The sequence below is a fragment of the Melospiza georgiana genome, chromosome 7 (genome assembly GCF_028018845.1).
Source record: "Melospiza georgiana isolate bMelGeo1 chromosome 7, bMelGeo1.pri, whole genome shotgun sequence".
Classification (NCBI taxonomy): domain Eukaryota; kingdom Metazoa; phylum Chordata; class Aves; order Passeriformes; family Passerellidae; genus Melospiza; species Melospiza georgiana.
Window position 1 is genome coordinate 40,842,191 of NC_080436.1, and position 15,568 is coordinate 40,857,758.

The window sequence follows — 15,568 nt, forward strand, 5'->3', positions numbered from 1 at the left end:
AAAACCTATGGCTATCCTGTGAATCCTTTATCTTTCAGTCAGTGTTCTCAAGAAGAAAAGGTCATAGATTCAGAGAGAATGGCATGCATTCCTCAGCAATCCTCAGAATATAGCACAGGTATTTGGAGGGGAAAACAGTTCAAATCAATGGCTTCCAAATACCAGGTCTTCACCACCCCGCAAGAAGAGAACCCTTTTAAAAAGTAATATATGTTGAATCCCTCTTCCTTTCTTCCCCATGGCATTTTTACTGCCTTGTTCTCCTTAAAATAGACCTGTATCTACATGCTCTATCCACTCCGTTGTCCACACCCTTTTCTCTATAGCTAACAACTCATGTGAACTAATAGGTCAAGTATGTCCAAAAACCTCTTTCTACCTCAAGCTGAAGGAACACTGTTCCTCACCTACTTATTTTTCTCCCAGAGTGAACAAAACACATTTCTCATATATGCTGTGTACTTTACAAGTTTTTTAATAACAGCTGTTTAATTCAATGTCTTATTTACCCATCTATTATAAAAACATCTCTTTCCTTTAAACAGAATCATAGTTTTTCTCCATGTTTCATTTTTGGTTCCAGTTTCTGTTAATATAGTGGATATACTGTGTTACTAAATGAAATTGTACATCCTTTCATTTGCATGTAAAATACGATAATAGAAAAAATGGACTTTTGAAGAGCAACAACTATTTTGGTTAGGAATTCATTACAAGGTTTTTGTAATGAATTCATTACAAGGTTTTTCATGATCTAGTTTATAAAAGGAGAAAAAAAGTCGTTGGTACCAAGAACACAATATTATTTTACTATTAATTTAAATTAGAACTGCAAAATTTAATTTAGCGCTATTCTAAACTTCCACAAAATGACCAAGAACACAAACTGGTATTATATGCTATAGAACGCCAGTAACATTCATCATGGTACATACAGCACTACTGCAAATGCTATGCCATTTATACTAGCACAACACAAGACCAACCTTAAGAAGAATAAAAAAATTGTAGACCCACGTAGCAAGTCAGGTAAGACCACAAACACTCTGTAACCATTGTTTGACAACAAGAAATCTGTTAGACTGATAGTCTTGAGAAAAATAAGACCACACCTGGGTATTGGGTGATAGTTCACACTCACCTGGTCCTCAGCAGCAAGGGCCAAGAAATTACTTAAAGTGAAAATAACACATCAACTCTAATAAAGATAGAAACAGTACTCACATGATCATATAAGGCTGAAAAAATGGCTGTTTTGCTTTATTTGAAGACTAAGTTTGTTTGACAGGAAAACAGTTCTGGAAGTGATAAAAATATTATGAAAACACCAATACTTTAGAATTTGCATGAAACACACATTCTATGTCACTGTATTTGTCCAGTGAGTATTCATCAGAATTTTTCATAAAGTTAATACTAGTTTGCTGAAACCTAAATAGACTTCAATGGTTTGGGGTTTTTTAAGCTCATGAAAATCAGGTTTTTTGCTCATCACTGCTGCCAGATAAGCATTACAAGAAGCATCAGTTGTCTCAGAATTTAAAAACAAAAAATTTGCTATTCTATATATTCTTTTTGCATTCTTCAATCTATAAACATTTCAAACAATTAACCCAGGGAAGGCCAGGAGGGGCGGGGGGGGGAAGGAGGGGATGGAAGCACAGAAGAAAAGCACTGAACACTTGGCATTACAGGAGAATAGATAAAGAACACAAACAGCTTACTGTGGAGAGGGGTTTAATCAGGAAGTAGCCATTATCCTGTCGCTACAGAGCAGTGACAGCACTCCAAAACAAGCCGAGGGTTTGGTCTTGGAGGTTTTTGTTGTTTGCTTTCTTTTTCAGTCAAGAAGGAAGAAAGCACACATGCTATCATGTCCGAGTTCGCTGAGCCCAAAGGTCGCCAGACGCCTATTGTCAAAAGCTATCCTGAAAATGAAATCCAAGCAAGCATTGACAAAGCTGTATTTAAGGAAGCATCTAAAATCTACCACAAGCTCCCTCTGTGTTACACATAAAACATGGCTGTCTTATTCAGAGATTAGCAATTATTGTAATGAGATACTGTCGGAGAGGGTCAAACAGCGCTTCCTGCAGTTTACACATCTTGATTTCCTGGTAAACAAACTGAAAGGCAGGTGGAGCACTTGGATCACCAGTAACACAGCTGCTCACGGACCAAAACCAGGAAAAACATGCAGCTTTATCTGCACTTTAATTACATGAGGAGAAAAAATAGCAGAAAAACATAAAATCAACTGAACTATAAAGGAAAGTTTTCCCACAGTGTTACATAAGCATCAGTGCCAGGCTGCATTGTTTTCTCATTTATGCCAAGCCCAAGGAAAATCTCTATTTTTATGTAAATTATGCCTATCTACACACACACACAAAAACACTCTCTCTGTCTCCAGAACCAACTGCTCTCCAAGTCGTTTTGGTAAGTAAAAGTGCTACAAAACTATACCCTGAAACAACCCTGGAAAAATTTGAAACTAAGAAAAACAAACTCTAATCATGTGAATTCACATCTGCATGTGAATTTAAGCACAATTAAATCTACTAACATAATGCAGAAATTATAAAAATTAATTAACACTATTTTAAAAGAAAACCAACTCAAATTACTTTTCTTGAAACTGCCAAAAACTTTTCCTGTACAAATCATATAATCGCATATGGACTAAACATATGGCAATGACTCGGTGAGAAGAGATTACAGGTTGTTCCCTACCTATAATCATTCCAAAAACTAATTTCCACAAGCTTCCGTTTAAAAACTGTATTTTCATGGTGGAACTGAAGAGGGTCCAACAAATAAATAAGAACACTCGCCACCTAAAAAAACCCTTCACTAACAGAAATAAAGCTCACTTCTCCTAAGCAATTAGAATAAAGTATTTGGTCCAAAAACAGAATACAGAATTTCTGCAAGAGATCAATATAGCTAACTTATTTGACAATCTGTTTATACAAGTGAAACTGTTACAGTGACCGAAAATAACAGCACAAGCGTCTGAACCACAACATGTAATCCAAGAAAAATCATTTGTATGGCAGTAGAGAGATGCAGAGATACTAGGGGCTGGGGGGCAGTGGATCAACCAATGAATTCTTCCCTCTCAGAAATCTAGCAGCATCAAAGACAACCTGGGGAACACACCAAACTAACATGTCTGAAAAAACAAATCAAGAAACAAGACACCAAAAAAGTTTCTAATAACAATGTTAGAAATACCTGGCAGCCACTTTTCACAATTATGAAAGAAAGAAAGGAAACTCTTAAAAAAATACAGAAAGCATTACTGGAAAGATCAAGAAATATGAAGGGGTTCATCTGTATCAGCAAACACTGATAGTGAAAATGCAGCCTCTGCCAATGAAGGAGTGATTCCGTACTCACGATCTCCCAAACAGCCAAAGATACATTAAGAGGGATCTTTACAATCAAAACAACACACCAAGACGAATTTTGCAGGCTGTGATTGTTACAGACCTAACTAGTGCAGCCACAATTTCCTCATCAGACACTTGCATATTAACTCATTGCCTTAAGTTAAACTATACCAAAACTTCAGCATTTCATTCACACGACTTTTTGTTTCCTGTCTTACAAAAAAGTAGTTCTGTCTCACCGTGTGCAGGTTTTCTGAAGAGAACAGTAGAATTCCAAAACATCAAATGAGAAAAGCCTTTGCAAAAACAAAGACTATCAGCAGCACTCTTCAGAGTACTCTTGAAATTGTTTTAAAAAGCAACATATATTGTATTTAATTGGGGTAGTTTGGTACTAGTATCACTGCAAACAAACTTCCACTGCAAGATTTAGGAGACCATGATCTGAATCCTCAATCTGCTAATATCAGAAATTTGCATGCTAAAATACAGCTATGAATAATTTGGTTCTTGCATGACTCCAGGAGAATCACACAGAACAGTTCCACGTGTTAAAGTAATAGCTCATAAACTATGATTTTTTAAAATTGTTTCAATCCATATTGCTTATAATGTGAGAAATACTTAGTGTGGAACAGCTGTTTAACACTGACAGAGCAATGAAGGAGAGAGAAACAAAAACATGCCACTGGAAGCAGCAAAGGTCCATACTTATTTTCCAAACCCAAGGCTCAATCAGACCTTAGTAACAGTCAGTGAAACATTAAAAGCACAGATCTAGTTTCTATCACTGTAGCCATCAGAGAAGCTAAATACACTGAACTATAACACACTGCCTCTATGTCAGTCAGCAAGAGAGATTCAGCTATTGTTCTCAGACACAAGTTTTACAGGCTACCAAAACACTGGTGGGTCAAACACCTCAGCTTCACGAAAAAAATTACATTTATAAAACTGACCTAATATGATATAATAAATCAACTACTCCAGCTGTATCTCAAATACTCATCAGCCCCTGCCCTCATGAAATGGCATGGCCTCAAAATGTGGAGTTACTGTCTTTGTGAAAGATTTCCTTTTCTTAAGAGTATCACTTTCTATATAGCAAATTCTAAATATAAATACTATTGAATACAACTCTAGCCATGGGTATGATTAGGTAAACTATATCCATGGAAAAAACTAAAATCTTTACAGAATAATACATATGATTACATTAAGTAAAATATTGAAGGGCTCCTCCACTGAGATTTCAAACACTGCTCATGGGAAATAAATCTATGGTCATAAAGAAATTACAAAATCCTGAAAACTTCATCTACTAGATTTCAGTCTATCTACAACTACCTATATTCATTGAGGTATCTCAATTCCACAGATTTTGATTTGGAAGGTCTCAGTTTACCCTGTGATAAAGAAATATAAAAGCAGTTAAGCTGTAAATGTTGCTTACAAGCACTTGAGAAGAACATGTAATCCCTATGGAACCTGCAGTGAATGCTAACAAAGCCAGAGATCTACATTTCGTATCATAACTTGATCCAACTTCAAAACTGTTGCAAAATCCACATGTTCATACCAGAAATACTTGCTCAAAATAGCAAACATTTATGAATACAGGCCCAATACCTGAATCCAGTGTCATCTGTTAACACAACCTGCATCAATGGTGTTGGAGAGCATAAACTTCCTGCAGTTTATTAAATCAATATGCTTATTTATAAAAGTTTCAGATGCAGTATTAAGTCTACCTTTTGCTTCTAGCTATTTTAGCTGGAATACTCTGACACTAACTGCATGGACCAATAAGGAGGACACAAAAGGGATAATTCATTACTTAAGGAATAACAGTGATTCTAAATAATCTTTTCATTCAAGAAAAATCTATCAAGCTAATAGAAGTGACCTCCAACTAAACTACAAAAGATTGGCAGGAGGACAGAAGTGTCCACAAAGGATAGGCCCAACAACCAACTTTCTTCCCCTCATTCAGCCTGAAACAGAAGTCTCAACCACCATTTATTCCTCAGAGACCTTCATGCAATGGCACACCAGAGCAAGTCCTACTTGCATCCCTGTAAATTCAGACTCTGACAACATTTACACGACTCAGTAGCATTTTTTCCCTACATATGCTACTGTACAGAGCCCACTCTTGAGTTAAACTCTTACACTGAGTACCACTAGTACTCATTGGATTGGTCTAAAGTTTGGCCCCCAAACTGAAAACAAAGATGCATCACAAGGGACAGATTACCTTACTTCAAATAGTTTCTCACCACCAAAACAAACTACATCAACCAATCATTAAAACACATCAGCTGACAGTAAGGAATCTGCATCCTTGTAACAGTGGTTATTTCCCTTACCAAAGCCAAGGGAAAGAGGTGCCCTTTCCCAAGGAGAACAGAGGCAACAATCCTCCCTTTGTTCTACCTCCTACATATCCCAGTCACATTTATGGGTCATATTGCTCACAATTTGGCTTTATTTTAAAGGCCCTTTGGTCCTCATTGAATTGTTTACAAAATGCATGAACACTGCACCTGTCAATGTGATCCTGAAACAGCATCTCAGATTTGAAATGAACACAGTAGCTACCAGTGAACATCACTCAGAAAGAGCCATATTCTACCCTTACTATATACACCTCTAACAAAACCCTAGTAAGTACAGAATTGTTTCAGTGCACATAAGAAGCCACACAGAAACCCAGAAAACTAGCTTATTCTTTGCATTACCTCAGTGCCCAAAATCATTCTTCATGCAAGCTCACTACCTAAAACTCATCACAGAACTACAAAAAACCCCAAACTATCACTCACTCAGTTAGTGGCATTTCAAACATTTGCCACTAGATTTCAACCCCACAAAATATATATACATGGAATAAATAATCAAAGAGCACAGAAAAAAAAAAACCTGAATTTCAGCACATTTTCATTTTCCTGTATCAAAGCTTTCTCGGATACTCCTTTTCATTCTTAGCATTACTAAATGGTTTTAACTAGCAACTTGAAAAAAACAAACTAAAAAACCCCAAACGAAACCATATCAGGATGTCAAGGAACACGCTGTCCTATGTACCAAATAGTGTAATTTCATGATACAGTTGATACATCTTACCATAAAGTTTTGCTGATATTTTTCAATATAATCTATTAAAATTTAGTCATTTGAGTTTTATGAGATTTGACACCAAGATGAGGTTTATTTCCATGTTCTGCATACACTACTATCATCCATTTTGAAAAGCATTACAGAAACCAATATTCTTAATTTTCTTTACATGTATGTGCTTGGGGGGATAAATTAAGTATTAATTGCCATTTGGTCAAACAAGATTTTGGAGAAAAGATCACATAGGTAGAGAAATGCACATAGAAGTAGAATTAAACTGCTATTTTCCATAAAAATAACCATTAATTTACCACATTATTGGAAATTTGCAAATAAATTACTTTGAAACTATATTTCAGAAGTTTTTAAAGCTTGGAACAATAATAAAAATATTCTTTATCTATCATCAAAGTACACATACACACACAGACACTCTGAGAATACAATATTCATTTTGCTGCAGAAGAACAGACATTGCATAACAATGAGATTTGCTAATGAAATCAGCCATCAACCTGGAATACATTTGTATTAAACCAAGACCTCAGTGTCATTTTCTTTTTGCATCATTTGTTCTCTCATTTTTCGACCTTTCAAGTATTCTATCCTCTTGGTTTCTGTGCTTCAAGTACAGCAATACTGCACAATATTTCAACACTGTATGTAGAACACCTATTATTTTACAAAATTTCTTTCTCTGCTTACTATTAAATGTAGATTCTAATTGCACAGCTTCTATCAGCATTGTGAATGTAGCCTTGAAAGAAAAATCAACGGGTACTATAGAAACAAAGGAGTTTTCCTCTGTAAAACTGCAGGAACATCTAATAAAAACTGGCTGTCACTTGGAACAAACTATACTTCCATAGCTCAAGTTGCACACCCCTTAATACAAGAATTTAACAGAACACCACATTTTACAAAATAGCCTCTCTATTTATCTAATGATTAAACAGGACAGAATTAAGCATCATTACATGAATACAGATGTATTTTCTTTGCCTGAACATGCAAGACCATAATGAAAAAAACTAAAATAATCCAGCAAGTGACAGTATGTTAAAGTATGCTCTATATATAACAGGTACATAAAACACTTTACTGAAAAAGAGATGAATACAGACTGGAATTATTTATGCTACTCCTCTGAGGTGACTATAAAAAATTAAAAATTACAAATGTATTTTAAAAGATATTTTTCTCTCATTATACCAATATTATATTTTGGTTTTGCAGGTTATAGGCTGTCTTATACTTCATAGATAAAAAGCAATCTATTTGCACCCCTAGCTCCAAAAGTATTAAACGCATGTTTTGAAATCACCCCAAAACTATTGAAACGAGAATACAGCGCACTAATTTCTTCTACTGTTCTCATTTTACAGATTTTTTTTTTCTATTGAATTAATACAAATAACACATTGTGGCCATATGGTACTATCAAGTGAGTATTATTGTTGATAAGCTCCAAAGTCATACCAAAACCTAATACAAAACAATAGGGAACAAATGTTTGTAGACCTGTTTGGTAGGGTTGGCTTTTTTTTGCAGCAGCGGGTGAGAGAGGGGGGTTACACATTACATGGTGCTTGCTTGGGTGGGTATGAGTGTTCTTCTCTTTTTTTTTTTTAATTAACACTACAAAACCGTAACTCCATGAAAAGGAAAGGGCAAATAATTACTTACTCTAGTATACAAAAATTGCTCACAACTATCATGGAATAAATGGAAGCAATTTGTAATTTATTTTATCTGGGGGATGTAAGGAAGCCATTCAGGCATTCTATAGTTACAGCAGCCATCCCAACATCAAAAAAAGTCCAAAAGAAACTTCTTTTATGCCACTTTTTAAAGTGGCATAAAACACCACTGAAAAAATAGAGGACAAAAATAATTACATGTCAGAATATGGACTCAAGCAACCCTGGAGCAAGTTGTATCAAATGGTCTCTATACAGCCCAGGAATACTACCAACATATTGGACATAATGAACTAGGTAAGTAACTGAAAGCACAAAAATTTCCATAAACTGTCTTTGTATGAGCTCCACTGCTAAGTTAACAAGCACCAATGTCATTAAGAGCCTTTGAAAGCTGAAGGCATGAAACACATGGCCTTATTTTTTCTTCCATTTTCCTCAGTTTTAAAGATATGTGGCTACCGGATACAAACATCCTGTCGTATGTCATATGAAGAGGTCCTACTCTCATTCACACATTACCACGTCCCAATAAAAAGATGTATGAAGACTATCATACACTATCAAAAACACTTCTCTCAATTATGAAGCATTTATCCTTCTGCAATGAAGCCATCCACATTAGATCTCAAAACGACTGAAGCTGAAGAGACACAGGAGGCATGATTAATTTAAACACAAGGACTATATGACCTCTAGGCTCTGAAATAAAGAAGTTCTAATGCAACAACCCTGAGCCCTGAAAGTGATGGGTCGTTTTCTCCTGTGATTGCTTTCTGAAACTAACAATTGTAAAGTAGGCTAAAGAGTATGGCTGGCAGATGATAGCTGAGAAAAGCTTGCACTTTTAACAATGACTTACTGCCACGTCATATAGATCAACAGTCCAATTGAGCATCTTCTACAAGATCTTAGAGGCTCTTGAAGCCACATATTACAGCAACTGACATCACAGGCTTTATTAGTGATCAATCTAGTGGATATGAAAGCTAAGAATATAGAAAACTGCTAAATGATACAGTCTTAATTCAAATGAGAATGACAAGATGTGCAAATTTACTGTACATGTGAAATATGTGATTCTGGTACATCGCTGTTGACACTAGGCAATCATGCATATACCTTAGGCACACAACATAAAACTTCACAACTCACACAAATTTCACAACTTGGCATAAATTTCACAGGCATGAGAACACAGAAACCAGTTATTCTACTAATGAAAGTGAACCCTTATTTTAAAAGTATTGACAAGAATATAAATGAAACTGTATCAACATCACACAGAATAAGATAATGCCAAGTGCATGCTAAAACATACTTGAATTTTTATCAATAAGAAAAGGCCTTAATCCAGAAATTTATTTATTTGTATTTATTCTCTCCGAACTCCAAATAGGAAGCTACTTCAGTATATAGTCTAAAATTCTATATATTGCTGCAATAAATCACAGATATAGATACTCAGAGTAAAAGCATATTCCAAAATTTAACACTGTCCATTTTATAGTGTTTCAAATATTCCAGAGAATATTCATAAATATATACACGCCGACATACAGAATACACACATATACATACCCAGTTTGCATATACAGGTTTTGTGTTTGCTTTACTCGTACTCATATGCATGCACACTAACACCTACACTTTCAGCAGTACACAGTGCTTAGTTAAATGCTACTACTAGCACTTCAATGCAGAAATTGTAAGCATGCTTCAAAGCTTACTTTTAAATACCTAGCAATAAAGCAGACATACTTCTTTTACAATGAAATACTACAAATTGTACTGAATTCCAATGACTACCATTTATCTACTTTTCGGGAGTAAAACTAGAGGACAATTTATTAAAGCACAGGAGGAACTCCTGAACATTGGAAGGTCATGGGCTATGTGCTGAGCTGCTAAGCAAAAGTGTCTATGATGTTGCAGAGCTGCCATTTTTCTTCCTTGACAAAGCCTCCATCTGCCACAGAGCCATTTACAGCCTCAGAGTCAGAATATCAATGATTTCCAACCATTCCGCAAGTATGCTTTCACCTTGACATCACCTCTGTAAAACATCTAAAGCAGATAATACATATAACCCTCAGCTATCTCTAAGCCCATGCTTTATTCAATTGATATGCATTTAAGGTGTACTCTAATACATAATTTCTTTACTTCCTCTGAATTGTGCAAGAACATGAAAACTAAATTGTATACATCCTTTTCCCTGTTGTGTTTGCCCTAAAGAAATTACCTTTGAAAAATCTAAAAAGAAAACCTTTGACTATTGACAAAACATGTAAAAATTCATTAGAAAACATCTGTATTTACATAATGTACATGCACGCCATCACAATTTACTTTATTCTTTCCCTTATAAACAAAACACGCCTGGCAAGATACCTACTACTAGAATAAACTATCACAGCCTCACTGAAACTAGCAAAACTACTTTCAGCTCTTGATGCATACACAATCTGATTTTTTTTAAAAAATCCAGATTAGAGATAGGTCAGAAGAGGAAAGAGAATCTTGACTTACTAAAAGAATACCTAATGAATTAGGTCCTCATACAAAACAGATTATACCTGGATCAATAAAATGAATCAGGCACACATATATATATTGTTAAGCATTAACATATATATACACACACATACATGCACACGTACGCTCTCTGTCAAGTACAAGAATTCATATTCCATCAGGCTCATTACAACATGACTTTAATGCAGGCACTCATAGATAGCAACTTCTGGAGTCTCAAAATGCAGATGAATGTCAGTACTCTAGACTGATTTTAAAACGAGCAAAGTTGCAGCTTGATTTCACAGAGAAACTGGACCACAGAATAAATAATTTTGTATTACAAATACGTATGTAATCACATATGATATCCAGAACTTCAAATACTGCCATACAAACCCTCAAGATGCTAAGTATACAGGAGCAAAATATACGAACACTAGATGAAGTTTACAAGCATCTTTATGAAAAATTTACTTCATAACACCTGTAAAGTACCTATTTTACAATCTCAACTTTTGAAGAATCAAATGTAAAATTATCAATGGTAGTCTGGGTAAATAGCAAAAAAACCCCACATGCAATACGCCTCCCTCCTTGAACTCACAGCCCTTACAAAGACCAGGCTTTTTGGAGTTTTCCTTGTGTGAATTAGTCGAGTCCTACTAAAACAAGCTTTCTAGTTGAAACAGGAACACAATACTCAAGATGAGTTATCAGTCAGAAAACTCCTGAAGATTAGACTGAAAGAAGGTGCCAACAATTTACATATGGAAAAATATCTTTTCAACAGTCAACTAGAAATGTCTTCTTAACCTGAACATCTAAATTTCAGAGCTACTGTATAATAAGACTGAAATTCAGTAAGAAAAAATATTTCTCATTTCCCATAAGTGGACAAAGCTTTATTTTTAAAGGCTAACAACATTTCCTTCTGTAAGAAAGCCAAAGCAAACAAAGTGCGAACTCCAATCTAATCATATGTACTTGGAAAGATTTCTGAACTTTTAAACTTGAAGGAACTGTGAACAACAAAAACACTTTCTTGTGCAAACAGAATGTTGCTATTGCAAAGATAAATCAGCTGTCTAAACAACACGGTGATACTACCAAAAACTGAATTTACATCTGAGCTCCTCCAGTTGTCATCTGTACAGTAAAGTTTAACAAACCATTTATTCCTCCTAACAGTGGATTTACAATACTAATTTAGAATCTGCCCCTCAGCATATAACCATTATTAAATCTGGTTTGTAGCAGAAGCATTTACAAAGTTGGGAGTAAGTCTTACAGAAACGGTCAGTAAAAGGGCTATATGCTTTGTTTTGATTTTTTAATTGCCTTCCTATTACAACTTACAACACATCAAATGTAGACTATTACTTTAAAATAAAATTATAATAATATCTGTTCCACAGATAAATACGCAGTTCGTTAACTCTTTCCTTGAAACTTTCAGTCCTTTCGTAGTTTTACTTTTGTAATTTTAGTTGTTTGATCTAGCATGGTGTTTTACCTAATAAAGGCATCTAAATACATAGAAGGATATACAAGTACACACTTGTATATACACACTAACCACATTTGCAGACAACATACAGCAATAAACTATTTCCAATTTTTATAAGATGATTTTCTAAAAATAATAACATAAAAACAAGTAGAAAAAAGGTACAATTGTCCTGCATTTCATTTACGCTCAATATAATTACTGCAAGCACATGAAACTGTTACAATCATATTATCTTTAGTTTCTTCGTCAATGTTAATTGTTAGTATACTAAAGTGAAGATGTAATTAGATCTCCAGCTGTTACACGTGTATGAAGAAAGCAAATTCTCATGTTCTGCGGGGCATGTTTTGGAAGCTTTTAAATTTTTTTGGCGCTTGCTAAGTGTATATCCAGCTACACAGTTAAAAAAACCCCAAAGTGCAACTTTTCAAACATTCTTATCACAAACCATGAACAGCCTCCTCTTCTAGTCTCAGACTGATTCTGTTTAGAAGGGACCATAAAGCCCATCCAGTCTCACCCTGCCATGGCAGGGACACCCCACACTGTCCCAGCTGCTCCAGCCTGGCCTTGGGCACTGCCAGGGATCCAGGGGCAGCCACAGCTGCTCTGGCAACCCCAGCCCAGGCAGGAATTCCCAGTTCCCAGTGTCCCATCCATCCCTGCCCTCTGGCACTGGGAGCCATTCCCTGGCTCCTGTCCCTCCAGCCCTTGTCCCCAGTCCCTCTCAGCTCTCCTGGAGCCCCTTCAGGCCCTGCCAGGGGCTCTGAGCTCTGCCTGGAGCCTTCCCTGCTCCAGGGAACATTCCCAGCTCTGCCAGCCTGGCTCCTGAGCACAGGGGCTCCAGCCCTCAGATCACTGTTGTGGCCTCCTCTAGACCTACTTTAGCAGCTTCACATTTTCCTTGTACTGTAGGCACCAGAATTGTTTTGGGGGAATATAAAAACCGAGGCACTTTTTCCACAACCAAATGGACATTTCCAGAAATTCTCTGCATCTTTTTGAGTAATTACATGATGTAAAAAGGCAAATATAGCTATATATGTAAATGCTTAAGTTAACTTTTGATGAGAAGGGGAACAGTTGTGGAGAGGGAGCTACTGATACCAATTCAAACTGCCATAAAACTATAGAACTACTCCTATTAACCTGAAATGACCAATTTTTTCTTCTTTTTTCCTCCCTACTTCTCTGTAAAGTGTGTTCCAACTTGTTATCAACAGTTTCTCATTAGCTGCCCAGACTTACCAAATTTCACTTCTGGTTCAGTAATCCGGGTTTTTGTTAATTTTCTTTTATTCTGAGACATAGAAGCTGCAAGTGATAAAACAGATGGTATTATAAAAATAAAATAAAATAAAAACTGTTTGCCTAACTTGCTTGTTTCTGCAAGTCTTCTTTTATTTAGCTACAAACAGGCTATTATTTATCTACATTTAAATTTCAAGTAAGAGTTTTTCTTGGCAAATTGCTTCCTTATTTTAAACTGAAATACATGAAATCTTTCATGGGTCAGACTCACACTCATTTTTTGTTGATGTTTGCTTTCACACTCAGTCACCAATTCAAAGTAGGCCACTGAATACTTTGCTACTGAAAAGAAAATGGGTCGTTTTCAAAACCTGTTAAATCCCTACTTAAACTTTCTGTAGGACACTTGATTTCTGAATTTTCTAACATGTTGCTTTTCTTTGCTCTTTTTTTCCCCCCCTCTGCCCTCCCCTCTAAAAAAATGGGGGGAAAATCCCTAAGTGTAGATCTCCCCTATGAAGATGCTTCTGCTCATCACCATACTAACCCCAACACCAGTATTCCTGTAATGGCAACATCTCTCAAAAACATGACATTTACCTTGTCATGACAATTTTTGTCAAAGAGGCCTCTCTTCTTAATTTCCTAACTTTAGTCCAGAAAATTTTGCTCAGCCTTCTGCTGAGCTGATCTTTTACTGTGAACTCTTTCTTTAAATTATAGCCATTAATACCTTGTTTAGTTACAACCATATAAAATTTTTTTGAAAGTATTATCTGCAAAACTTTCAAGTATTTTGTGAACATTCTAAATTAGCTGTTTCTCCAAATAAATTGGGACTGTTAGAATTCACCACTGCTGCCTTTTGTACAAATAAAAGGAGACAAAATTAGGAATTTAAAAAAATTTGTATTTGGGGAGAAGAAATTAGCATCCACAAGAACTATCTAAAACGGCATCACTGTAACATGAAAAGAAAAAGAAATCTCACCAAACAAACAGACCAACCACCAACACCACAAATGACAACACAGAAGGAATTATTACTTGCCATTTTTTCCCAATCTTTTCAAGTTCTCCCTTCATCGACCTATTTGTTACAACCCAAGGCACACTGAAGTGCCATTTCTTTGTATGGATGCAAGGGTTATTATTGCTTCCATAGCAAAGACAGTATGTTCTGTAAGCTAAAGAATTGACTGTACTCACAAAAATGTTAGCTTATTAAGGATACATTTTTTTATTATTATTCAGAGGCTTGATATTTTTCATCTCTCAGAAAATAATTAAGCATGGTTGGACAAACACACAAAGAAAATAAACTGGCACACTGAGTTAGTACTAACAGCCAGCAGCAAAATGAAGTTTGTTGAAATAAAGATATCTACACCTGGCTATTGTTTCTCTGTTGTTTTGTAATGCCTACAAGAAAACTCACCAAAAAGCATAAATCTTTCTATAAATTCCTCCTGTTCTTCTCCAACTGCATACTTAAAGAGACGAAATTCATGCATGTCAACTTGACCATTTATGAAGCATTTTTCTCATTTTCCTGAGCAAGGCACTCTTTTCTTCAGCATTCATCCTGATGACTCCACAGAGTAACAGTGGTCAGCTGCTGCCAGTAGCAGTTCTCGTTCCACACTTGAGGTGCAGGAAAAACTGCCCCACAGAGGAGGACTTGTTGCCCCTACAAGTAGGACTCATAGAAATAACTCCCAGAGCATTAAGGAGGAAGGAGCCTTTCTAACACTTGAGGGTTCAGAAGTCAGGACAAACTTTTAACTCAAGCAATGCACCTGTGTTCTTAGCAGAATTCTATCTCCTTTCCAAGGTAAAGGACCTTTTTTAAAACAAAATTTCTCAAGTCAGAAAGCTAGCGGGTTTAGCTTTTCAAAGCCAAACATACAGGTAACGTTTAATACCAATTATGTGTTCCATCCCCTTATCCTCTGCAAAACTGGAAGCTTCATCCATGAAGTTTCTACATCCTTCCAATCACTGGAGGCTGGGAAAGTAGCACTGTTAATACATCCCAGCAAAAAACATTACCACATTAACAAAAAAACAAC

The 15,568-nt window shown here is 35.9% G+C and overlaps 1 protein-coding gene across 7 annotated transcripts in view; it reads right to left on the minus strand.

Moving 5' to 3' along the window:
- BAZ2B (bromodomain adjacent to zinc finger domain 2B) overlaps nt 1-15,568 on the minus strand; it is a 110,876-nt gene that overhangs the window by 68,705 nt on the left and 26,603 nt on the right. For 3 of the 7 annotated variants that reach the window (XM_058027645.1, XM_058027642.1, XM_058027640.1), the window contains exon 1: nt 13,494-13,577. The exons of 1 other annotated variant lie outside the window; for it this stretch is intronic. In XM_058027645.1, coding sequence (XP_057883628.1) covers nt 13,494-13,554 — 61 coding nt within the window. In that variant the 5' untranslated portion in view covers nt 13,555-13,577. Of the gene's footprint in view, nt 1-1,724; nt 1,969-13,493; nt 13,579-15,568 lie in introns of those variants that run through there. 3 more of the 7 variants (XM_058027646.1, XM_058027639.1, XM_058027644.1) reach the window with 2 other exon arrangements.